Source organism: Lacerta agilis, chromosome 7, assembly GCF_009819535.1.
Source record: "Lacerta agilis isolate rLacAgi1 chromosome 7, rLacAgi1.pri, whole genome shotgun sequence".
NCBI classification, from domain to species: Eukaryota; Metazoa; Chordata; class Lepidosauria; order Squamata; family Lacertidae; genus Lacerta; species Lacerta agilis.
Genome location: NC_046318.1, coordinates 67235647 through 67261512, shown reverse-complemented (window position 1 = coordinate 67261512; position 25866 = coordinate 67235647). Strand labels below are relative to the sequence as shown.

Genomic DNA, 25866 nt, shown 5'->3' with positions numbered 1-25866 from the left:
AGTGTGACTAGCCCAAGGTCACCCAGCAGCTGCATGTGGAGGAGTGGAGACGCGAACCCGGTTCCCCAGATAACGAGTCTACCGCTCTTAACCACTACACCACACTGGCTTAAGCTTCAGGGCCCCTATTCCCAGAGGGGCCCCAGAAGCATTTTTTTTCATGCATGTGTATTAACATTTCCTTAATTTTCATCTCCTCCATTAATCACTCTGTTCAACCGTGTTTTATGTCTTTGTTGTGCTGTATACCACCCTGTGGGTTAAAGCACAGAGCCTAGGGCTTGTCGACCAGAAGGTCGGCGGTTCAAATCCCCGTGACGGGGTGAGTTCCCGTTGCTCAGTCCCTGCTCCTGTCAACCTAGCAGCTCGAAAGCATGTCAAAGTGCAAGTAAATAAATAGGTACCGCTCCAGCAGGAAGGTAAACGACATTTCCATGTGCTGCTCTGGTTCGCCAGAAGTGGCTTAGTCATGCTGCCCACATGACCCAGAAGCTATACGCCGGCTCCCTTGGCCAGTAAAGCGAGATGAGCGCCGCAACCCCAGAGTTGTCCGCGACTGGACCTAATGGTCCGGGGTCCCTTTACCTTTACCTTTATACCACCCTGATATCTTATGAGAGGGATGTATATAAATACTTTTATAAATTATATCACACACACTTAGTATAGAGGTAAACAGGTACAGAACTGCATTTTTTCCCTTTAAAAAAAATAATAATATTTAAATTCAATTTCTTCCAAAATGTTTTTGACATGGAGGCAAAATCTCCAACTCGTTTGTGGCAAATCTAATTTGTGGCCAAAAGCCCCATGATGAATTTATTTAAGTGCAGCAATGCTTGTTTGTTCCACTATCCATTCCTAGTAGCAGCTCCCTATTTTCAGTATAGCTAATAAGTGATAATCTCGGTTCTTATTTTCCCTTCTGATTGCAAGCATGTGGATAGCTATCCTCCTACCCCCCCACACACATTTTCTCAATTAAAATTATCTTTCCTTTCTAGTTGCTGTTTGTTCCATGGAGAGAAACATACAGCACCATGTAGGTATTTGCATGTTTTGCCCTGTTGGGCAAAAATGGAATGCAAAAGGGAAAGAATTAACTCTCTCCTGCAGAACCACAGTATGGAATCAAATAGCCTTCCCACAGCTGTTATAACCTTTTAAAAAGATGCAGGAGATCCTTTTTACAGGGCTCATATTTCTCAGGTAAAAAGAGAAAAGCAGGAATGAGCTGTGTCATGCAGGGATACTAGTGAGTTCTATCTGTATGCCTTCCAACAAAATATTGCAATTCAACTAATCTTGGATTATGCACGTGGTCAGTTTGTTGATTAAATATGTTAATGTTTTCATGTCTCTCGTTCTTCTTCCAAAAGAACTCTAGGGAAAGTGTTCCCTTGGAATAAGGCTGAATCGACACATATGTAAAAAAAAAAGGCTTTTTTTTTTTTAAAAAAAAGAAATATATGTGGTATTTGTCATTAGCTCACCAACGTTACCTAGTGTCACATTTGTAGAATGCACTTATATTTTCAGCTGCATAGCTGAGTCCCAAGTGTGCACCAATTTTTTTATTCTGGTCTGGCAATACCTCAGTCCTTTGGGAGTACACCATTTATTCCCTTTCAAACAAAGGATGAACAAATCTATTTTCGGTTTCTTCTTGTGGTAGGTGTCTTGAACCACATGTGCACCGGATTCCAGGTCTCTATCTGACGTGGAACTATCAACTAATCTGGTACCACACCAGTAAGTAAGAGTCTAGAGTCTGTAGAAAAACAAACAAACAAACAAACAAACAACAATAAGTTTATTATTTATACCCCGCCCATCTGGCTGGCTTTCCCCAGCCACTCTGGGTGGCTTACAGCACGTATAAAAAACATAGTAAAATATCAAGCATTAAAAACTTCCTGATACAGGGCTGCCTTCAGATGTCTGCCTTCAGATGAACTACTGTATAGTTCTTTATTTCCTTGACATCTGAAGGGAGGGTGTTCCACAGGGCAGGCACCACTACCGAGAAGGCCCTTTGCCTGGTTCCCTGTAACCTCACTTCTCACAGTGAGGAAAGCACCAGAAGGCCCTCGGAGGAGGACCTCAGAGTCCGAGCTGAACAATGGGGGTGGAGGTGCTCCTTCAGGTATACTGGGCTGAGGCTGTTGAGGGCTTTAAAGGTCAGCACCAACACTTTGAATTGTGCTTGGAAACATACTGGGAGCCAGTGAAGATCCTTTAGGACTGGTGTTATATGGTCCCGGCAGCCACTCCCAGTCATCAGTCTAGCTGCTGCATTCTGGTTTATAGACAGATATGCATGACTCTATTTCCTAAATATAAATGGCTCCTTCTGAGCACAGTGTTCAGGGTCCTGCTTTTTCGTTTATAACCATGCATATACTCAGAGCGTCACAGCGTGAAACTGAAGGCTGGGTATAAAAATAAATATAAAGTTCTGGCAAGCCAAGCAGTGTATAAAAATGTAAGTGATCTTTCATTAATAAGCTGCCTTGCTTAAATAAGAAATAGCTGCAATTCTTGAATCTGAACTTTGTCTCCCTCTTTGTCTCTTTCTCACTGTGTCTGCACGCTTGTTTACTTACCTTCTAATCCTGTGTAGACGTCTCCAGCTTTGATGGGTGCTGTCTTCAGGGTCCAAAATAATTAGTGTTGAGCCAAGAATAGAAGAAAAAGGTATGCTTGGGGTCCATGGTAGTGCCATATGGCTGGATTTGACGCCTTCTCTTCAGAAGAACCAAGGCGTTCCAGAGTAACAGCATGGGGAGCTGCCATCATGTGGAGAAAGTGGATAGAGTTAAGTCCTCACCCCATCCCCCAAACACAGAATTCATGGATATCCCGAATGTTGCAAGGTTCAAGAACTGATAAAGGAAAGTACTTCTACACATAGCGTATAATTAAACTATGGAACTCACTGCTGTAGGAAGCAATGAGGGCCAGAAGCTTCCATGGCTTTAAAAGAGGATTGGACAAATTGATGGGAGGACAGGGGCCTATCGATGGCTGCTTGCTATGACAGCTGTGCCCTACATCCACAGTTGGAGGCAATAACACTTTTAAATACCAGTTGCCACAAACCACAGGAGGGGAGAAGGCTCTTGGTCTCAGGTCCTGCTTGTCAATTTCCCATACACATCTGGGTGGCCACTGTGAGAACAGTCTACTGTATTAGATGAGTCATTGGCCTGATCTAAACAACAACAACAAAAATTCATTCCAGTAGCACCTTAGAGACCAGCTAAGTTAGTTATAGGTATGAGCTTTCATGTGCATGCACACTTCTTCAGATACATGAAAAGCTCATTGTTGTTCAGTCGTTCAGTCATGTCCGACTCTTCATGACCCCATGGATCAGAGCACACCAGGCATGCCTATCCTTCACTGCCTCTCGCAGTTTGGCCAAACTCATGTTAGTAGCTTTGAGAACACTGTCCAACCATCTCATCCTCTGTCGTCCCCTTCTCCTTGTGCCCTCCATCTTTCCCAACATCAGGGTCTTTTCTAGGGAGCCTTCTCTTCTCATGAGGTGGCCAAAGTACTGGAGCCTCAACTTCAGGATCTGTCCTTCTAGTGAGCACGCAGGGCTGATTTCTTTAAGAATGGATAGGTTTGATCTTCTTGCAGTCCATGGGACTCTCAAGAGTCTCCTCCAGCACCATAATTCAAAAGCATCAATTCTTCAGCGATCAGTCTTCTTTATGGTCCAGATCTCACTTTCATACATCACTACTGGGAAAACCATAGCTTTAACTATACGGACCTTTGTCGGCAAGGTGATGTCTTTGCTTTTTAAGATGCTGTCTAGGTTTGTTAGAGACCAACTATGTTAGTTTTATAAGTAACTTAGTTGGTCTCTAAGGTGCTACTGGAAGGAATTCTTTTATTTTGTTTCGACTACGGCAGACCAACACGGCTACCTACTTGTGGCCTGATCTAGTGCTGAGATTGTACCCTCTGTGCTTTCTCTTCTTCCACTTTCTGAGCTCTCTGTGACTTTGGAGAAGGGGGGGGGGTGAATGCTGCCCAGAGACTGTGAATCTGTTAACCCTCTCTCTTCCAGTGTTTCTTCTCCTAGCTGTTCCCCATCCAGGATTTCCCAGCTTCTGCCTTCTGAACTATGCCCCTCTGCAAACCACTGTTCCAAATCTATACTGTCTTCCTGCTCCTAGGAAGATTCAGGATCCGGATCAGGGGGAGGGGAAGGGGAGGCTCCCACCATTCCTCATCTGTGCAGCCCTCCTCAGCACAGTCCTTGACACCCTCCATTTGAAGGACTGTCAGCCCAAGGCCAGTTTAAAGACAAAAAAGAACAAGAACAATGGGAAACAGGGCCCCTGAAGCTGCCCATCAACAGTTAATACCTGGACAACTTCCTGGCCACTCTTGCGCTTTTCTGTTTGAATGTGCATCTGTACCGATTGGTGTTGCAGGACAACAACTTCCATCCACCCTGACAGTTGGCCATGCCATGTACCATCGCTGCAGTGTAGGGGCAGCCAATCCGGTGAAGCCCTCTAGCTGATGATAGACTTCAATTCTCACCAGCCCCAGTCAGCACGGCCAACTGTCAGAGATGATGGAAGTTGTTGTCCTGCAACATTGTGAGGGCACCACATTAGCTACCCATGCCTTAATGGAATAGTTTGGGTGACATATATTGGTCCCTGCACCTTTAAGAGTGTTCCTAGTGTGTGGTGGAGATAGTTGAATGTCTCCCTTGCTGCAAGTTGTTCTTCATTGGCTTGGGCTCCTGCAGTTATGATTTATATGGTCTCTGAGGCAAGTTATCCTGAGACCTACAGTGTTTGCTGTATATATAGGCTTCATACGGATCTGAGTGTCTTCCTTATAATTTATTTACTCATGAAGTGGATGGGAAGGTATTTCAGTAATGCACGACAAGTACAGACCCCACTGTAACCTTAGTTTAGCCCCCAAATCTCCTGCAGCTCTTGGCACAAGGAAAACGAAACTGCTCCTTTCTTAATCTCTGATTAGCAGTTCCTTTTCCCGTTGCGGGTTGGTGTGGCTTCCAGGAAAGTGTTGTCCGTTCAATGGACATTTCAGGGGGCCCGCCACCCAAGATGGTTTAGTAGATCATGAGGCAATTCATCACATACTTGCTAGAGTCTTGAGAGACAAAGGAAGTACTTCTTTCACATTTTTTTTAATGGATGGCTACATTAGACAAATCCAAGGGGGATATGTCGATTGTTCCCTCTATTTCTGATTGTCAGGCTGTGAGTATCATTTGTTTCGTAGCCCAAATTGCACAACCAATGCACCAGAGGGAAATATTAGTAGTCTTGTGAGGAACCCCAAGGTTTGCAGAAGTACAAAAAAATTATGGGGGGGGGGGGCATGGGAAAGTCTCACCACTGAAGACCTAGCAGGCTCTGCTGTCGTAGAATGATGGACAAATGTGGCTGCATACATGCCATACATTTAAAGCACATGATGTCCCCCCAAAACCCCTAGGAACTGCAGTTTGCTAAGGGCTCTGTGAGTTGTAGCTTTGTGAGGGGTGAAAACTAGAGTTCCCAGGATTCTTTGGAGAAGTCTTGTGTGTACACAGCCTGTGTGAGTGGCTGGAGGAGAAATTGAGCGATGGGGCTAGAATTCTGAACAGCAGTCCTCCGCGGTGCAACATTTTATTTCATGTTCTACCTGTCAGTAGCCATGATGGCTAAGGGAAACTTTCATGTTTAGAAGAATGGGGGTTTCCCCTCTGAATTTTCACTGCTAAGGCCTAAACAACAGGGAATGTCTGTCACCTTTATATCCTGTTTAAACTTCCTGAAGGCCTATAGCTGTGTTTGAAACTTACTGTGGAACTCAAAGACCTTTGATCTGAGCTTTATGGTAATCTTCTTATGTCCATGCAGTTCCTTCTGTTGCCACGCTTCTGTGCTTCTTTAGGCAAGGGCTTCGCACTCTGACAGTTGTTAATGCCGGCTATTAATTGAACTGTGTGAAGGTTGTGTCAGAAGCACATTAGGTTGTAAATCATGTGTCTGGTAGAAAAGCGTTTATGATTTCTATTTTTGCCATGAACAGGAAATTGGGTTGGAAGGGATTCAGGTATTTTGTGTGACGTGAATTATCTAGCAGCCTCAAAAGTAGGCAGGCAAGCAAGCAAGCAAGCAAACAAGCAAACAAACCAAAAAACCCTACGCCAAACCCAAAAAAACAAACTCTGCAAACTGTTTGTCACCCCTTTCAATGCCAAAGATATCAATTCATGCACACTTGTACTGATGCCGGTGTGCACAGATAGACAAGGTATAGATTATGAGATAGACAAGTGAACATAAAAGCATCTTAAACGCTGGGGCTGCAGACACACCATATATTTTAAGCACTTGGCTTCCCTCAAAGAATTCTGGGAATTGTAGTTTGTTAAGGCTGCTGGGAATTGTGGGTCTGTAAACTACAGTTCCTGCAACCGGACTTTACCTCCCACAGATTTACAATTCCCAGCAGCCTTAACAAACTACAGTTCCCAGAATTCTTTGAGGGAAGCCATGTCCTGTGTTTTAAATGTACTGTATGCTGTGTACGCAGCTTTAGGGGCCATTCCTTCTCAAGTTTTATTGTGGGTACGTAATGCAGTGTTCTTGAAACAGTAACTGGGCATTGGCAGTGAATTTGTTCGGCTTTGATTTCTACTCAACGCTACCACAATTTGTTGCACTGCAGCCCCTCCAGTTCAATTTACCAAGGCCTGGAGATCTGGGGGGGGGGCACATACCTCTGGGTGGCGGTGGGAGATCATTCCGGAGTTCAGGTCCCACTATGGAGAAGGCCATTCTATGTGTTCCCTCCTTCCTCCCCCAATCCCAGTGGCATTCAAGAGAACAGTGTGCCTTGTCAGGATTGAATTGGGTGGTAACGAAGGGGTTTTTTCCTACAGATACTTGGATCATTGAGTTCTAAAGAACTCCATAAAACCATTACTATCTGAGCAAATGTCTAGTTCACACCCACCCACCCACTCTCATACATATACCATACTGTTATGTCTGGCTATAAATACAAATCAGGGAGCCAGGGATGTAAGGAGGTTGAAGAAACCAAATGATAAGGGGTTAAAAGACACCAATTAATCGTCCAGTTCTTCAAAACAGACGAGGACTTTTTCAGTCTGGCTCAAACAGTCTGCTAACTAAAGTAGCAGATGAACAAAAACAACAGGGAAATGCTTTTATCTATGAAGAAAAGCTGTAATTCTGATCTGATGCTTTCAAAACACATTGGGGTGCGAAAACAATCAGAAAAATCTTTATGAAGTTAATTGGCTCTAATTATAAATTGCAGCTATGTTGGTCAATTAGATTTGACAAACTGCCCCATGATGTTCTTGCAAGGAAGCTGGTAAAATGTGGGCTGCGTGAGGTAACTGTTAGGTGGATTTGTAGATGATGAACAACAGCGGGCCCAGGACAAAAACCTTTGACACCCCACTTCTCCCCAGGTTGATGATGGTCTGGAGAAAGCCGAAAGACCATGCCAGAGATTGTTTTTTTCTGCTTGACAAATAGGCACTGGGCTGAAATCTGAAAATATTGTACAATATCAGAATTTGCCATCGGCAATAAGACCCATTGAACATAATGATGCACTTCCGGTTATAAAGCCACAAGAATCTTGGAGTTTTACTAAGAATGACACTGAAAGTGAAAATCTTGGATCTGATGTGAAAGCTTAGTGTGAAGAACCCCTTATTTGCAGGACCTGGTTCCTCAACTGGCCCTCATTTGTTAAAGCTAAGGAGGTCTTTTGGTGGTGGGTCAGCACCTTGAAGGGAGACCACCTAGTAGCCCCATGCAAGTGAATTACATGCATGGAATTATATACAAAGTGAGTACCTGGTGGGATATCCTACAGATATAAAACACTGTTATAAAATGCATCTGTGGTCATAATTCAATGCAGTGCAGCAGATCCAGGTTCCAAGTAGGGTTTTCCTTGAGTCATTTGTCCTCAAGCAGGTTCCCCAGTTTTAAAAGTCATGCGCTGAGCTGCAAAGGGGACTGCAGGAGGAAAATTGCCATCGCAGAAGTCTAATGTGTACACAGTATTAGTTGCAAATGTGCAGCGTGGCTCAATGGATCAGTGCCAAGTTGTTTGAAATCTTAGTCAGGGTGCGGGGAGAAAGCAGCATCATTGCTTCCCTCTTCCACATTATGCATGCAAACACTCTTTTCAATCTTGTATCGACATGCAAAGAAATAATCTGGTGAGTTACATTTCCCAAACTGTTTGCTTTTGCTTTAATCATATGTCCGATGCAGAAATGATTCTGTTTTGATGAAAGAAATGAAATTGCTCCAGGGATGGTCTCTGTTCTGTTATCATGCCTGCTTTCTACCCCCATCGTTTGACAAGAGTCGCAACCCACTCTCTGATTTAGCATTCCCTGAGAGAGTCTCTCGGTCACATACCCATTATACGAGAGCAGATATTTTCCATGTGCGGCGGTCTGTGTGTTAATGTTTACTGGAGGGGGGGGTTACAGCAAGCCTGGACCCTGCAAGTCCATTTAAATAGTTCAGTTTGAACATGGGAAGTCTATTAAGGTGGACTGTTCGACTCGTTAAACTTTGTCAAAAGGCTCTGAGTCGTTTTCTGTGCAGAGGGAGCTGAGCAGGCGTGCATGTTTGAGGTCATGCTTTGAGCCAGAGTGTAAGATGATCCTCCTTTGCCGAACCCATCAGGCATCCCTTCGCACAGGGACACACTCACTCACACACATTCCACTCAAGTCATCTTGTGAAAGGGTGCCGGCTTCCAACTTGGCTTGAATGTACAACCTTAATAAAACACACCGAGGTCTCCGAGAAAATAGCAGTTCAGCCGCAGCGAGGGTAGGAGAAAGAGGCTGGGGCTATGCCTGGGCAGCTGACTCAAAGAGGCTGCATGCTGAAGTGTAACAGAGAGGAAACGATAAATCCCGGCTACTATGCAATAAATTGCTCAAACTCCGGCTAAGGAAGCAATCAGCTCCGGTGCACTTAGTCACTGTTGTTGTTGTTGGTTTTTTGTTTTTTTAAGTCACCATTTATTATCTGAATCTTCTTCACTTTTCTTTACCTTCTCTGATCCCCCAAAGGGATTTCAAAAGACAAGGCAAAGCCTTTTTTTTTAGAAAAGAAAGAAAAGAAAAGGAAGGAAGGAAAGAAGGAAAGAAAGAAAGGGGTTGGGTCAAAATTGTCTCTAAGAGCAGGAAAGGATAGGGACAGTAACATGACCATATTCCTTCAGCTTGCTTTCCTTGCTACACTTCTGACTCACCTAGGCTGCAGCAATCCACGTCGGGGGCCAGAGTCCAGTGCCAGAAGATATAACCGGATTCAGCATGGACAGTGCACCTACACGTTCATCCTTCCAGAACAGGATGGGAACTGTCGTGAAAGCACCACCGACCAATACAACACAAACGCTCTCCAAAGGGATGCCCCCCACATGGAGCAGGATTTCTCTTCCCAGAAACTGCAGCGCTTGGAGCATGTGATGGAAAACTACACTCAGTGGCTGCAAAAGGTAAGCACTCCATTTTTTTTATATATTCCTCACGCACCTTGCTCAAGTTGTACATGCTATTTTGATTGAGATGTCATATCGGCTGGGCGAACATTGCGTTTGTGCTGATAAAACGGTGACAGCATCCTCTCTTGTTGTGGAGTAAAGAGAATAAAGCTTGGTGCATGTTTCTTGAAGATTTTCCCCCACTCCTAAAACAAAAAAAAAGTTTGATCTCTTTAGTTTGCAAACATAAAAGCTGAGGCTTATAATAATCCGTTAGGAACTTCTGAAGAGATACATTTTATATCCTGTGCTGGTAATTAATGGTCAGCTAACCTGTTGAGAACTTAAAACAGGCTCTTAAAAAATAAATTGCATGCAACATTTTAAGCATGATCTCGGTGCTCATGGAAGTAAGTATTGCCAGTTGGTTAGGTAAAAGATTAAGCATTATGGATCTATAAAGAGAACTGCAAAGGGGTTATTGTTTTTTTAAACCCTCATAAAAATAAAACAGCTTGCATCTGATATCAATATTAAGTTGAAATGTATTCCAGTAATAAATTTCAACACTGCAGGGGATAACTGATGAATGGTTAAGGGTAATTACTGTAATTGTTCAGTACATTGTGCCGCATCAATAAACCACTGAACTCCTTCCATTTTATTTTATTTTTTTGGTTCAGCTAAGAAAAAGTTGATACAAGTTAGTAATGTTATAAATGTGCTTAGTCAGAAGAATTATGCTGGAAGTTTTAGATGAGACATGCATGCACCTTTGCAGAACTGTGGCTAGGTAAAGGGTTTGCTATTTTTGTTTACGCCCGATTGTCATCTGAAAAGCAGCTTTCCATCACACATCCCAATACATCACCTAACTAGTGATTTGATATTTATTTATTTTTTGCCATTCTCTGTGCCTGAATATTCCGAGGCTGCCTTTCTATATGTGGTTCATTATATTACAACAGTGATAATCAGCTGGACAGATGGATTTTATGAGCACAATCCTGCACTACAATCCTATGAACCTTGACTCAGAAGTAAGACCCACTGTTTTCAGTTGGATTTACTCCTACATAATGGTGCATAGAATTGCAGCTTTAAAGCTACCCAGAGAAGATCTGCCTCATTTAGACTTATGAAAGTGTTGCTACTGCAGTTTTACTGGTTTAACGTTGTATTTTAACCTGGAGAATAGCTCAGGAGGAACCCACGTGGCTTCCATGTTGTGGTGAAATTGTGCAAAATTTGATGCGCTGCGGCTGTCTTTTACTCTTCATAGGCATGCATCACAATTCCGAGTGCATTTCCCTAGAGATAAGGCTAATCCAATGCATTGGGAATTCCTCCCAGTTAAGGGTTTGTAGGAATTCAGCCTGTGCCTCCGACTTCATTGAGAGGAGACTTAAAGTAGTGGAACGCTTTTGTAATGAACACTTGTTCTATTCAGCATTGCTTTGAGCAAACCTTATGCAGGAAAGAAATGCCTGCATTCACAAATCCTCTGTGTTCACGTGTCATTGCTTCTCTTGTGAAAAGAGCGCTGCTCTGCTAGAAGGCATCTAAGGAGGTTGTTCCGTGTTCTGCATTTGACCACTAGGGACTGAACTAAGCCCACTGTTTCATTTGCAATCTGCATGTGGGGGGGGGGGAGGTAAGGGTGAAAAAAAAAACCCTACCTCTGAATTGTAGTTGGCCCCCAGGCTCTAAGAGAAGATAGCCACTTGCTGACTCATCACCTAAGTGATAGGTCTAGGGAGAGCACCCTTCAGTGGTTATTGGAATTTTGAAATTGGGCAAAAGGTTTCCTGGCTGATGGGTCCTTTCAAAGCAGCAAGCAAACAAAGGTCACATCTCTTTCTGTGTCACTATTTCACAGAGCAAAATAGCCTGCTTCCCAGCATTATAGGTGGTGGTGCAAGTTATAACATACCAGCACAATCCGTTTGCTGCATTGTTGGTGCCAATGTGGGCCATTTATATAGCAATTTCTCCTTTTTAATAGCAAAGGCTATATTACAGCTCCAAAGCTGAGGTTTATGCCCCCTAATGATCCCCCCTCCAAAAAACCCCCCGTCTGTTCAAATAAGTTTCTGTTTGAGCAATATATTGCCGCAGACAGAGTAAATAAGAAATATTATTAGCCCCATGGCTATGACCCAAGTGCAGCATTATAACTGCTTTAAGAATCTGGAAAGATATATATATTTATATTCACAGTGCTTGTGTCTATGTGGGTTCCTGAGCCTTTCCTGTAATGTATCACATTCATTAAAAACTGTTCAGCATTAGAGCACGTCAGGACATATTACTTCTATTAGAACATATCCCAAACACAGTCTTGTACACTTTGGAAGGGAGACTGGCAGTGTAAGAAAGGATTGTAGTATGCATTGTTTAACAAGGAAGTTGACATTGCGAGGGTCTTAGTTTAGCTAATCTGGAAGAAATGTAGTCTGATCTTTCTTTAGCAGAAAGAGAAAGGCAGCAGATTTTGGGAAACAAAATAAATATTTTTAAACCCCTCTTAAAATGAACTGTCAGTTTAAATTTTTCTGAGGATTGCCTTGTCTGAGTTTCTGCATTGTCCAATGACATTTGCATATTCACGGCTGGTGCGGAAGTGATTGGCTGGAGGAAGACCCAGCTTAGCTTTGGGGGGCTCTTTGGCCGAAGCTACCAAAAGGTGATGGTTTGGGAAGCCTATTTAGCGATTTCCCCTAGAAGGATTTGTTTTAACAAGGGTAGCTTCCTTCGTTATTTAACCCTGGGCTGCGCATCTGCCATGTTTGTTCTAACAGCGTCAAACAGACTGCTTACTGGTTCTTATTTCTTGCAATAACTGGCTGTCATGCAGCATTGAAATGCTTAGGTTGTAATTTCAGTGTTTAAACATTGTCAAAGAATAACTGACATTTTTAGCTTGGCAACTATTCAGGATTTTTTTCCCATGCTGAGCGAATGTATGGTACCAATAGAAGTACAAATAGTTTCACAACTGTGCAGATGTGTGTATGGTATCCATTTAGCCCTCTCTCAACACAATGCTTGAGATTGCTGTAGGTGGATGAAGTTGCACATCGGCATAATGCAGCCACCATTAAAAAAACAACAACACAACAACACACACACCCTCTCTCAAAACCGTTTGTAGCAAAAGTGTTTGGCATTCAATACCCAACAGTTAAAAGCATAACCTTGTTAAAGAGAAACCACAGGCGGTTGTTTCTGTAATCAGCCAAAATCTAAATTAAAAATGGGTCTGTTAAGGCGATCTCCCATGAATCAGATTGGAAGATAATTCAGGGGAATGTTCTCTATTCTTCTTACCATGTGGCAGAGTTTTCATGACTGAGTAATTTGAATACGTTTTCATAAACCTCTCCATATACGCTTGGGATGCCTGATCTCATGTTGTACCCATTTTCTGACCGTAGACCACTTTAGTCTGTTAAAGGTGTTGTGTATGGAAGATGATGGCTCAGCATATAGGATAGCCTTGCCATGTTGGTGTTTCCTGAATTTAGGCAGACAGAATGTCTTTTCTGTTGTCATTCTCAAGATCCTATCTTGCCTGTCATTCCTTGACAGCCACCTGTCAGGAATGCTTTGATGGTGTTTCCTGCTTGGCAGGGGGTTGGACTGGATGGCCCTTGTGGTCTCTTCCAACTCTATGATTCTGTCTGTTTCTGTCCTATTCATATATTGCCTTCATACCACTTTAAACACTCATGACTCCCCATAAAGAATCCTGGGAACTGTAGTTTGTTAAGGGTGCTGAGAGTTAATTTCACAGTGCTACAATTCCAAGAGTTCCCTGGGAAGAGGGATTGGCTTAAGCTACTCTGAAAAAAGGTGGAGGAAGGCAGGTTTCATCTCATGCTCAAAGTACAATTTGGCAATGCAGTGAAAAGTGCTAACTGAGCCCTAGTCCTTCAGTGCTTGTTTTCTGCAAGCAGGGAGATGAGTGGGTTGTTGTTGTATTCCATACAGCAGCTTTTGAAAATGTTATTCCCACTCGCAGTCTGAGGTGGTACAATCCATTCTACCATCTCATTCCCACCTGGTTTTGCTCCATGTGTAGCTCAGTCCTAACCATCAGCAACAAAGAATGATAAGTGCCATAGCATAGACAACCATGGTCCAACTTATCTTTTTAAAAAAGGCCTTCCAAGCAGTGTGACTTGGCCATTTCATAATGTTTGCTGAATTTGTGGAGTTTGATGTTGTTGTGTTTGTTTGTTTTTTGAGATTTGCATTCAAATTGTTGTGTATGTATTTATTTCTCTTAAACGTTCTGTTTTCTGATATCTTTACTGAGCACCACTTCAGAAACATTGGTTGGCAGCTCCTTTATAAATTCTTCAACTAACTAACTAACTAACTAACTAACTAACTAACTAACTAACTAACTGAAAAGCCACTTAAGAAACGCAGATGGAGTTCAGAGAGAAGAGAAATCCCAAAATGTTTTACTGGAGAAACTCTACAGAACAGTGTATAATATGAGGAGAAATAAACAGATAGGCTTTATCTTTCTGACTTCAGGCCTTGTAGACAGCAGGGAGGCATTCAATCAAACATACATAGGAAAACTCACTCAGTACTACATAGTCTTGGCTAGTTGGTTAACAGAACTAACCCTAAAGTTGCACATGAAATGATCCTTGCAGTTACACTTCAATTAAAAGGTACTCTGAATATCAATGTTCTTCCCTGAGTAGTTGGTAGGAAATCTGTGTGTGGATTTCTGTGGTTGCAAGGTATTGTAGATCACATGCCCAGGGTGGATGTGATCCCTTTTCTCTCTTTGAGCTATTCCCTTCTCACTTTTTTCTAATGCCTGACCCTCCCTCCTTCTCTTTTCCCCACTTTTTCTCCCCACCCCAAAATGAACCACCTTGAATACTCTCAGAATAATTATTATTATTATTATTATTATTATTATTATTATTATTATTATTATTATTTTATTCCCCAGCCACTCTGGGCAGCTTACAGCACATAAAAAATTGTAAAACATTAGGCATTAAAATTTTCCCAATACAGGGCTGTCTTCAGATGTCTTACAAAAGTCAGATAGTTGTTTATTTCCTTGACATCTGATGGGAGGCCGTTCCACAGGGTGGGAGCCACTACCGAGAAGGCCCTCTGCCTGGTTCAGAACAATTGTATGGGAAGCAACTGAATCCAGTAAGAAATTCTCCAACTCCATGTTCAACCAGTGCTTGCTGGGATAGAATCCTTAGTTACAATATCAGCTGAGATTTATAGTTTTTCTAAGTATTACTGAGATTTAAGATGTGGCAATAAACCAAATCTCTTCTTGGCAGTGTCCATGAAACACTTTTCTGATCATTTTGTACAGAGAAAAACCTAATGCATAGGCTTTAGTTCATAGCCTCCTCTCCATCTCAAAAATGAGAGAGATGTTGGATGGTGCTAGTTGGTGCTATTCAATGCACCTCTTTTCAGTGTCACCCAACTAGGAATGGAGGAGAAATTAGATTCAGTATGCATTTAAAGATGAATATATCAGATTCACACTTTCCAAAACAATATGCAAATTGAAACACATCTTTCCTTTGAAATTCACAGTCCCCCTCCCAACAAACATCATTTAGCAAAGATGCATAAAAATGAAGATATTATTGAAAAGAACATGTTGTTGTTGTTGTTGTTGTTGTTGTTGTTCAGTCGTTCAGTCGTGTCCGACTCTTCGTGACCCCATGGACCAGAGCACGCCAGGCACGCCTATCCTTCACTGCCTCTCGCAGTTTGGCCAAACTCATGTTAGTAGCTTCGAGAACACGGTCCAACCATCTCCTCCTCTGTCGTCCCCTTCTCCTTGTGCCCTCCATCTTTCCCAACATCAGGGTCTTTTCTAGGGAGCCTTCTCTTCTCATGAGGTGGCCAAAGTACTGGAGCCTCAACTTCAGGATCTGTCCTTCTAGTGAGCACTCAGGGCTGATTTCTTCAAGAATGGATAGGTTTGATCTTCTTGCAGTCCATGGGACTCTCAAGAGTCTCCTCCAGCACCATAATTCAAAAGCATCAATTCTTCGGTGATCAGCCTTCTTTATGGTCCAGCTCTCTGCTTGTGAAATGTGTGCACTACTCAAAACAGCACTTAAAATTTGGAGACATTTGCATTAAAATGCTGGTGAAATTTCATGCGGATTTATATAGATACAGGTATAAATTGCTGGGAAATGTGGAGAACTGTATTTAAGATTGGGTTGATGAGAAATGGAGAGAAGTGAAATTGACAGATCCTTCCATCCTTATGGTTAGCCTCTAAGCCAGAAAGACCAGGGGAAGTAGTGTTGTGGGAAACTTGTGGCTGGTGACAAGGGAAAGCCATGAGACAGATTTTAAAATGTCGTGGGTTGCTCTTGGTTGGTCAACCCAGGGTAGTCTCAATGTGATCTGGCTGAAGCCCTGATCCACCCGAATCAGGCTGATTTGTGTCAGTACTTGAGCTTTGACCAAATTGGCTACACAGCCCTATTTTTCATACTTGGTCCTTTAAGCTGGAAATGCTGGAGACAGAACCAGGCACTTTTTTTGAATGCAAAGCGTGTGTCTGCCCCTGGGCTAAAATGCTCTTTGTATGACAGAGCAGTATTGCCCAGGGTCTGGGAAGGAATTTACCCACAGCAGGACCAATGGTGGTTACAAAGCATTCGCTAGGAGTGGGTGAGAAATTCAACTTCCCTACGGTCTTTTTGGGATTCTTACACCTGCAGCCAAGAACAGAGTCAGGCTGGCAGCAGGATTTTATTTAGCAATGAAAATTGTCTCAAAAGCAATGCGCTTTGTGTCCAAAAATAAAAAAAAATAGTTGGCTGCTTTGGGCATTAAAAACATCTTTCTCCTATTCATGTGGCTGAATTTCGTGAAGAGGCTGAATTTCGTGGAATTCATCCACATTCTGGTAACCCACAGAGATATTCCAAGTGCCCACAACAAAAGTCAAGGGATCCCCAGCATAGAAATGCTAAGGATCGGTCAGAATTGAGAGATTACTTTTTTGGCAGTGATAAAATAAACACACACAAGTAGAAGCATCAAAGGACCATCAGAAAAGAGAAGCAGCCTATCTTGCTTTTTTTTTGGGGGGGGAGCAATCATCACATTTCTTTAGTTTCTCAAAATGTTTCCCAGGCTTTGATGGAGAGCCTTGTCACAATGGGCCATCCAGCCCCAAATTATTTATTTTCATTAATAACAGTGGTAGGTTGGCGCTTTGCGGTCACACTAAATCATAGAAAACTATCAGTCATCAGAGTTGTCTCTAGGCTTGTCCCTGACATTCTCCCTGGGAGAACTCGCTATCCCTAAAGCACCAGTGTATATTTTACTAATCAAATGCAGAGGACAAATAGAGGCAACTGCTAATGTGATGAATAAATGGCGTATGAGCTACTAGGGTCCAACAAGGGATATCTGCAGATGGTAGTCGGCATCTTCTTGCACATCTGTTGCTGGTGCGGATGTGCATTTGGATGTGTGTCTACTGGCTGGACCGAAATGGCCCTCTGCATTTTGTGGCCCTGTTCATAAGCAGTGAAGAAGGGGGAGATTTATCCCATTGTGGCAGGGGAGGGAGGTTTACACATTGAAATTTGCCACTATTGTGGGGTCACTCACCTTTAGCAGATGGTGTCTTCTTCGTTCTATTTTTAAACTTCTGCTAGTGGGTGCTTTGCTTTCTCGTAGCTCCCAGATGCCATACCTAACAAGCAAGGGTCATGAGACATTGTTGACAAGGCTGAAGACTATGAGAACTCTTGAGTTGCATGGTACATACATACATACATACATGCTTAACGTTATGGTTTCTGAGAGAACATTCAAACATGCTATTCGCCACCTGGATTCTCGTGGTGTATTTTAAGAGAGCTATGCTATATGATGATTTCTAAGAAAGCATACATAGGTTTTCAACGAAGCTTGAGATAAAGTTATCCTTGCAAATCCTCTTGCCAAAAAAGTCTATTTTTTCTGGGTTTTGCTGCACAAGATTACAGCCTATAATTGGGAAACATTTAAACCTATGCATTGATCTCGTCCCACTCTTATTTACATTGAATAGTTCTATATTGCAACGATGAGTTACTATTTGCAACATGCTTGCTGCCTTTCAGCGTTACACAGGTCCCTGCTCTCAAGGAGCTTACAGTCTACAGGTTCTCATCTCTTATTTTGCTTTAAACCCTAGGAGCAAGGATTGAATTTCACCCCACCCCTAGATTGGTGTGAGTTTCTTGGAAAGTGATTTGCATTCCACAGGATGGGTGGAAGCAGGCAGGGAAAGTTGTCTGTCTTTGGGTGGCATTCAAACTACAGCTGTATGTGCATTTAGATGCGAACAAGCTCTACCATCAACCCAACCAGTGGCTGTTAGGGCTGGTGCACCTAATTTTGGCACCTTTCTAGATGCAGTAACACACCTAGAACACCCACACATACTCATGGAGCTCCATACAAGTAAAAATGTATCTGTTTTTCTGTAGTGTTGGGGAAAGCTTGCTGTGTTCCTGCACAGTGCTCCTTCCTTGCTGCAACAAATAGGATAGCCTACCTGAAATTCTGGATTGCAGCCAGCAGCAGCGGCTCAGGAGCTTTGCAAAAATACTGGGCCCTGGGGAAGGTCGATTCTGCAAAACGTTCATAATTGCTCCAGATTAATAGTGATGCTTGTTTCAGTTTCTAACTAAACGGACACAAGTTGGGCTACAAATTTGATAACAAACCTGGAGAGATATTAGTTAGTAGGACACTTTAAAATTGCACTGTTCCAAAGTTTTACAGTACTCTCTTCTGTCTGTTTCAATATTTACCTGATCTATATTTCTTTCTTTCTTTCTTTCTTTCTTTCTTTCTTTCTTTCTTTCTTTCTTTCTTTCTTTCTTTCTTTCCTTCCTTCCTTCCTTCCTTCCTTCCTTCCTTCCTTCCTTCCTTCCTTCCTTCCTTCTATTGCTCACCACTTTTTTTCTTCAAATCTACTCCCCCAGCACAGCTTTTCAATGTTTCTATATAGAAAATAGGTTTCAGAGCTGCTTAAATAACAACATCTTTATAGGCTGAAAGAGCAGGTGGTGGAGACTTCTATAAAAGATTTCTACTTTAGGTTTCTCAGCATTTTAAGGTCACCATGCAGTAGGCGGGCTTTAAATGCATGTAGGGTTTTGTGGCAATCGCTATGCATTATGAAGTTATTCCTGACAGCCCTTGAAACTAACACTGCTCTTAACTCGGGTGCATTTTATTTGATAATTTGAGAAGTATATCAGTTGCTGACCTTTGGAGCATTTGGTGATCTTGGAAAATATTTAATGCAGCTCTCAAAGTTCCAGGAATAACTCTTCAAAGCTATATCCTAAACAGATTTTCTTTCCTTTTATTCTCTTTTTCAAATTTTGCCCTTCAGTGGCACAGAGAGTTGACCTGCCCTTTGGTCCGTCTTATTTATGCCTGCTCTAAACTTGTCCGCCAACGTGTAAAGGAGCTTCCTTCCTAAAGATACCATCTCTGGATTAAATATACTGCCTTGCCCAGGTCACATCTAAGGAGCAGCTGTTTGGGACATTGGCTCTCACTTCGCTAGGGAAGAATTGGAGTCGGTCTTCCAAGGCGGGGAGACATTTATGGCATGCCAACACTGTTTGGAGATGTGAACTGTACCTTAAAACCAGAGGAAGCATGTAAACATGAATAATGTCTCTCTAACATGTCTTGGTTTTTATATTATTATTCAGATGCCTCCTGATTTTGTGTGGAATGGGGGGGGGCAACACTGCTGTTGTTAAAATGCAGATTCCATCCTTTGCAGAAGCTGATAACTTCCTTGAGCAGATATTTTGGCATAGAGAACTTTGGCCTAGTTTCAGTCAGCCACACCCAACATATGCCAGGGTTTGTTTTTTTGTTTATGTTCTGTTCCCAAAGCTGCCACAACCCAGTTATTGCTGTCAGTGGCGTAGGAAGGGTGGGGCGTAGGGGGTGCTCCACCCTGGGTTCCAGGGGAGGGGGGTGACACTCCCTGGCCCCTCCCCCACCGCCCGGCACCCCATCCATGCTTCTTTATGGACGCGGCAGCCCCACGACCCACCACTCGCTTTCCGCCTCGCAGCAGCACCGGCCAGATGCATTCGGCTGGTGCTGCTGCTTTCGTGGTGAGCTGGCAAGGGAGCAGTGGGTCATGGGGTTGCCCAACCCGCCGCTCGCTCGCCGGCTTGCAGCAGTGCCATCCGGATCCACTATGCATGCCTGGAAATTCCGGGCATGCGCACTGCATCTGACGCGCCGTGGCGTCATGACGCATGTGTCGTGACGTCACGGCGCATGCGCTGTGACGCCCTGCCCCCAGGGGGGTGCCTCCGCACTGCCACCCCAGGCAGCGCGGAGACTTCCTCCACCACTGATTGCTGTAGTGGTCTTTCTCAAGTCAGCAGCCTATATACTATGGGTATATAACATGCACATGTGCTATAGCTGGGGAAATTGTGGAATAGTCTGTAGTGGATGTGTTTTTGCTCATGCTCTGGATTCAGCTAAGTGTAATTATTTGCAGTTGTGAAAAATTCTTCCCCTACTACCATGTCTATGCCACACCAGAGGAACATTCTGAAGATTCACCACACCTTCATTGTCTTGCACCATGACTATTATCTTGCAAGCACCTCCCCAATCCCTTGCTTATGGAAAGTTTTACAGATTTGCTGTGGTATTGTTGTGTGAAGTCTTCTGCCAGAATTGTACAAGAGTGTCATGGCTGTAGACTCTTCTAATAGGTTATTTTTGTATCCACCAGAGGATTATTTTTTAACTGTGTGTTTGTTTGTTTTTAAGAACATAATCTAATATAAGAATTCCGTGTCTTGGACACGATGCAAAACCAGTTGTCAATGAGAGGCATGCCAGGTATATCTTGCATGATGCCAATTAACACAGAAACACAGATTTGCAAATGTTCAGGCCATGTTGTCTTTCAGCTATTGTCAACATGTTTTTGAGGAGCTTTTCCGAATAGCCCAATGAAATTAGGTCACCTCTCCTGTAATGAGATCACTTCCCTCATCTGGGATCACAATAAATAGACACAAATTCCATTTATTCTGTAGGAATTAATTGGTGTGTCTTCTAGTAATGGCCGGATAGGGAGGGGTCCATTCTTCTTCCCTCAGAATTAGGCTTCTGTGGGAATTCCCAGGGCAGCTAGGAAACCCCTGTTCCCCTCATAGGGCTACAATTGCAAGAGTTCCCTGGGAAGAGCAAATGATTGTTAAGCCATTCTGAGAATTGTAGCTCTCTGAGAGGAAAAGGGGACTGACTCCTAACAACTCTAAGATCCCTTATCAGACTAAAGGCTCCAGTATTCTTTGGGTGAACCCACAAGTGTTTAAACCCACTTGTTTTTTAAATGAAAGTTGGGAATCTGGGGTTTGGGGGGCAACTACTGGAGTGTGCATTCATGGGGTGGGTCCTCTGAAGGGTAATCTGTGCTGTAGTGTAGAAGTTGGAAGGCCTCAGTACTACAGCTTTTTGTCAGAGCAGTTGGCTTACTTTGAGATTCTACAACTCTAGCCTCTGTTGCTGATGTTCCCACTGCACCTTGTAAGCAGTGGCGTCACAACGGGGGGCGGGGAGGCGGGCAGTGTGCTCCCGGTGGCACATCTCCGGGGGTGACAAGGTGGCACCCCGCCACAGCGGTGTGAGCAGCCATTCCGCCACCACAGCCGCATGTAGAGGATCCCCTGTTCATGGCTGCAACCGCGAGCAGAGGATCCCACCCCTCCCAGCTTCCCTCCCTCCCTGGCTCGCCATAAGCGGCTCCTGCTTTGTTGCCTTACAGCGAGTCAGGGAGGGGTAAGCAGGGGCCACAGCTCCTCCTCCCTCCCTCCCTCCCTGGTTTGCAAGCCGGGGGGGCCCTTCCCAGCCTCCCTCCCACCCTGCCTCGCTGTAAGCGGCTCCCGCGTTGCCGCTTTACAGTGAACCGGGGAGGGAGGGAGGGGGACAGATGAGAGCCGTGGCTCCCAAGAGGGCGCAGCTTTGCCAGCACCACAACAAAGCGGTGTGAGGGGGTGACAAATTTTTTTCGCACCGGGTACCACCTGGGCTTGCCATGCCTCTGCATGTAAGCTTCTGCTTTAGGGTCAAGAAAGGAAAGGAAGGTTCATTCATGCATACTCAGCTCAAAATGGTGGTGCTGGTGCACTTGGTAACTTTCAAACTACCATAAAAGATTTTTTTTTAAATGCTGTAGACTCCTGATCCTTACATTTATCAGATTTCATTGCATTCATGAGTAGAAGAAGAAGAAGAAAAGTTTGGATTTGATATCCCGCTTTTCACTACCCGAAGGAGTCTCAAAGCGGCTAACATTCTCCTTTCCCTTCCTCCCCCACAACAAACACTCTGTGAGGTGAGTGGGGCTGAGAGACTTCAGAGAAGTGTGACTAGCCCAAGGTCACCCAGCAGCTGCATGTGGAGGAGCGGAGACACAAACCCGGTTCCCCAGATTATGAGTATACCACTCTTAACCACTACACCACACTGGCTCTAGTTGAAACTGGGAAAAAGAGCAGCCTTATGTAAATTTACTACAAAGTGTTATGTTCCTTTTGCCCTTCTGCAGTAATTAAGATGAAAAAGAAAAACATTGTTGAAACCTTGACTGTGGTGTAAAGAAACCGAGAAGTGTGTTACCAGATTTGACTTTATGAATCAACATTTTTACACTCCCACATATCCCGGAAAGATTTAGCGGTTTGTCCCATAAAAACTCTGGAGGATCTGAAAAGCTGGAAGTGTCTCACACTCCCTTCCCCAACTGTTACACAGAACACAACCATGTGACATAAATGCTTTTAGAATGATGGGACCTGTGACTTATGTACAGAGGAAGAGTGCATGTGAACTTCTACGAACAAAAGTCTTGGCTTTGCAGTCACTTGAGTTTCCTTTGTTCTTTTTCCACTGAACGATAATTTAACGTGATGGAATATTGGAAACTAGCTGTAGACTGAAATCCCACTTTTTTTTATCCTTAGCGAATTTCAAGCTGGATTCCGTCAGCTCTCCAAATGTCCATGTGGTTTTGAATCCTGTCGTATAACTCATTCCTACTTTGGAAGGGTATCAGAAAGTCTAGGGCTGTACCTATTTTGGGAAAGTGTGTTGGGTTGTGTGAGTGTGTGTATATTTTGGGTTGTGCGTGTGGTCAAACCCCTCCCCCCCCATTATAGTACAGACTTCCTGGCACACACATGCTGTCTTTATAAATCAGAATTAATCCATCCATTTGCATGCCAAGAAGTCCGTAGTTCCATTGTTGCTAATTTGATCATTCTGCATAATAGAGGCCTAATAGAGGCGTCTAATTTATGAAGTGTTTGAAATCAAATAGCACTGGGATGTAAATGAGTTTAGCATTCATTAACCCCATCATCCTTCAAATAACTCACTTGTGTTTTCATGTTCTTCCATATTATTTAGTAACATGAAATTACCGAAAAATAGCAACCCACTACTCATCAGCAGGTCTATCAACAATTATTAAGATGATAGCTAAATGGAGTGTTTGTTTTAAGAGCTAGTGTACCTCTGAATACCAGATGTTGAATACCAAATGCTGTGGACAAAGAAGAAGGGAAGCCTCCATGCCCTGCGTATAAGCTTCCCAGATGCTTGTAAACATCTGGCTGGCTAGAGTTGTTCGACTGTGAGGTTTGCACTCCTGCAGAGCTCCTATTAAGACCTTATCTATTTTCAGCTTGACACACATCTGTTCAGGGGTGAACCAGATTTATTATGTAGGGTTATTTGCTCTTGGCTTAGACGAGGCTCTGGTATTTGAAGGCCTCTGCACTATGACCAAAGACCATTGCAGATGTAAAGATATTTAGTCAAACCCCCAACTTACCTGTGGTTCAAAGGGAGTTGGAGAAGCCAGATGATCAATGCACCCACAGCTGTACTTGAAAGTACAATACAGGACTTCCTTTACACCAGGGATGGATGACCTGTCACTCTCCATATGTTGTCAGACACTTTAACTCCCATGAACACCTGCCAGCGTGGGAGCTGCAGTCCAACAACACCTGGAGATCTATAGGTCTCCCATCCCAGCTTCAGGCTCTTTGGCCTGTTCAGAATGCTGAAATCATCTTTCTCTCCTATTATAGTTATCTCTTTCTGTTTCTCTGCACTCTCAACTCCATCAATTTCACCAGGTTTGTTCAACAAGGCTAAATACAGCTCAGCAGTCATGTATTTTGGCCTACCAGGTGCCACACAACTCTCCTTTTTGTTTTTACACTCCTCAAAATGCAGTAAAAATAGGACTTAATCCATTCTCTGGCGGGCTGCTTGCACATGAGTGGATAGTCTCAGACATTTCATGGATGAAAATACAGAGATTTGGATCATTATATGTTTTCCCCATGGCCAATTGCAGGTAGCTAAAGAACGTTTTCTGCCTGCTACATGCTGTGCTTGTCTAGAGTCTGTCTTCCAGTGGCATTTGAAGCAAAGAGTCTTAGCAAACCAACTGCAACAGTGTTCAAGGAAGGAAGGAAGGAAGGAAGGGGAGGATTTGTTAATTTAAATAATGTCAGTGCCTCTTTTCCAAATATAGCTCAGAAATGCAACAAACAACATTTTTTACATAAAAAAAAATCAGAAACATTGCAGAACAGGACCAATATAACAGCTGAGTTGTAGCCATCAGCTCAACCACTAAGAATACAACCCCAACTCTGGGGAGGAGGTTTGGCTCCATGGTAGAGCATTTGCTTTGTCTGTAGAAGGTCCCAGGTTCATTCACTGGTATTGTTTCCAGGAAGGGTTGGAAGAGAACCCTGTCAGTGTGTACAGTACCGAACTAGATTGCCCAATGGTCCGACTCAATATAAGGCAGCATAGTCCATTCCCTTCCAAAAAAGTAGATAAGGAACATCTCCCCGACATCTAATGGTAGCTTACTCCAAACCTATTGCAGCCTTGACTGGACTTCAAGTGTCGACAGACAGATGGGCATGTAATAGAGTGGAGCATGCAGTCCAAGTCAGAAGTCAGCACCTTGGTCAGTGCACTGTGGGAGCCAGACTGTGTAGCAGGTGGATTTGGATCAAGGAATCAGTAGCTTAGAATGTTGCTCCAGCACTGGGCTGGCATACTGAAGGCTGAAAATAGTCCTGTGGAGAAGATTGTGTCTGAGATTCTTCCTCTCCAGTTAAAGAAGCCATGCTTTCTTTTGGAGGTATATGAACCCATAGGAGTTTCACATTTCCTGCTTCCCACTGATAATGGTGAAAATGGGATTCCGAGATCAGGGACCATTTCCAGATGAGTTGTTGATGTCTGAAGATATCCCATTGTTGCAATGAAAAGTTTTGTTTCTTTGTTGCATGTCCTTCTCAAGGTTTCTTATAAAATATGGTGTCTTGTGGTGTGTTGATTGTCTGAACTGGACCCTCATTTCTGGAATGGCCATTGAGAGTTCAAATCTCCATTCCTGCTTAATTTATGTCATAAGCAGGTGTACACTAGTCAGTGGTGTTAAGTTGTCCAGTAAAGAAAGGATGTCTTCCCTCCTTGAAAAACAAGCACCATGCTCAAATACAAGGAACTTTGTTGTTGTTCAGTCGTTCAGTCGTGTCCGACTCTTCGTGACCCCATGGACCAGAGCACGCCAGGCACGCCTATCCTTCACTGCCTCTCGCAGTTTGGCCAAACTCATGTTAGTAGCTTCGAGAACAATGTCCAACCATCTCATCCTCTGTCGTCCCCTTCTCCTTGTGCCCTCCATCTTTCCCAACATCAGGTCTTTTCTAGGGAGTCTTCTCATGAGGTGGCCAAAGTACTGGAGCCTCAACTTCAGGATCTGTCCTACAAGGAACTACAATTATATTTATAACTGAAATCACCATTAGCAGATATCTAAGCTGGAGCTGGTGGAGTGATGCCAAGAGAACATTGCTGAATGGAATGAAGAATGAATGAATCCACATCCAAGGAGCAACCATATCACAATGTATCTTTTTAGACATGGAAGGATTGCCCACAGAGTTAGAATTTTGTGATGCATGAAACCCCAAAACATATGTAACTTAGCTTCAACTAACCAGATTTCAGGTTGGGCACGCTTTTGTGAAAAGCAGCTTGGCCTGGATAACAAACTCTATTTCTCATGAGAACTTCATTTTTTGAGAGATTTTTTTCCAGGATATTCTTTTTCATTGACTATATCCAAAATACAGTCCGAACAGATTTGTCTGTGGTTTATCACCATCTCTGGTTGCTGTT

The 25866-nt window shown here is 43.4% G+C and overlaps 1 protein-coding gene across 2 annotated transcripts in view; it reads left to right on the top strand.

Annotated features, from left to right (window-relative positions):
* The first annotated feature begins 8530 nt into the window (after positions 1 to 8530).
* ANGPT1 (angiopoietin 1) overlaps positions 8531 to 25866 on the top strand; it is a 140923-nt gene continuing 123587 nt past the window's right edge. The window contains exons 1-2 of one of the 2 annotated variants that reach the window (XM_033155746.1): positions 8531 to 8891; positions 9323 to 9567. In XM_033155746.1, coding sequence (XP_033011637.1) covers positions 9490 to 9567 — 78 coding nt within the window. In that variant the 5' untranslated portion in view covers positions 8531 to 8891; positions 9323 to 9489. Of the gene's footprint in view, positions 8892 to 9187; positions 9568 to 25866 lie in introns of those variants that run through there. The other variant, XM_033155745.1, reaches the window with a different exon arrangement.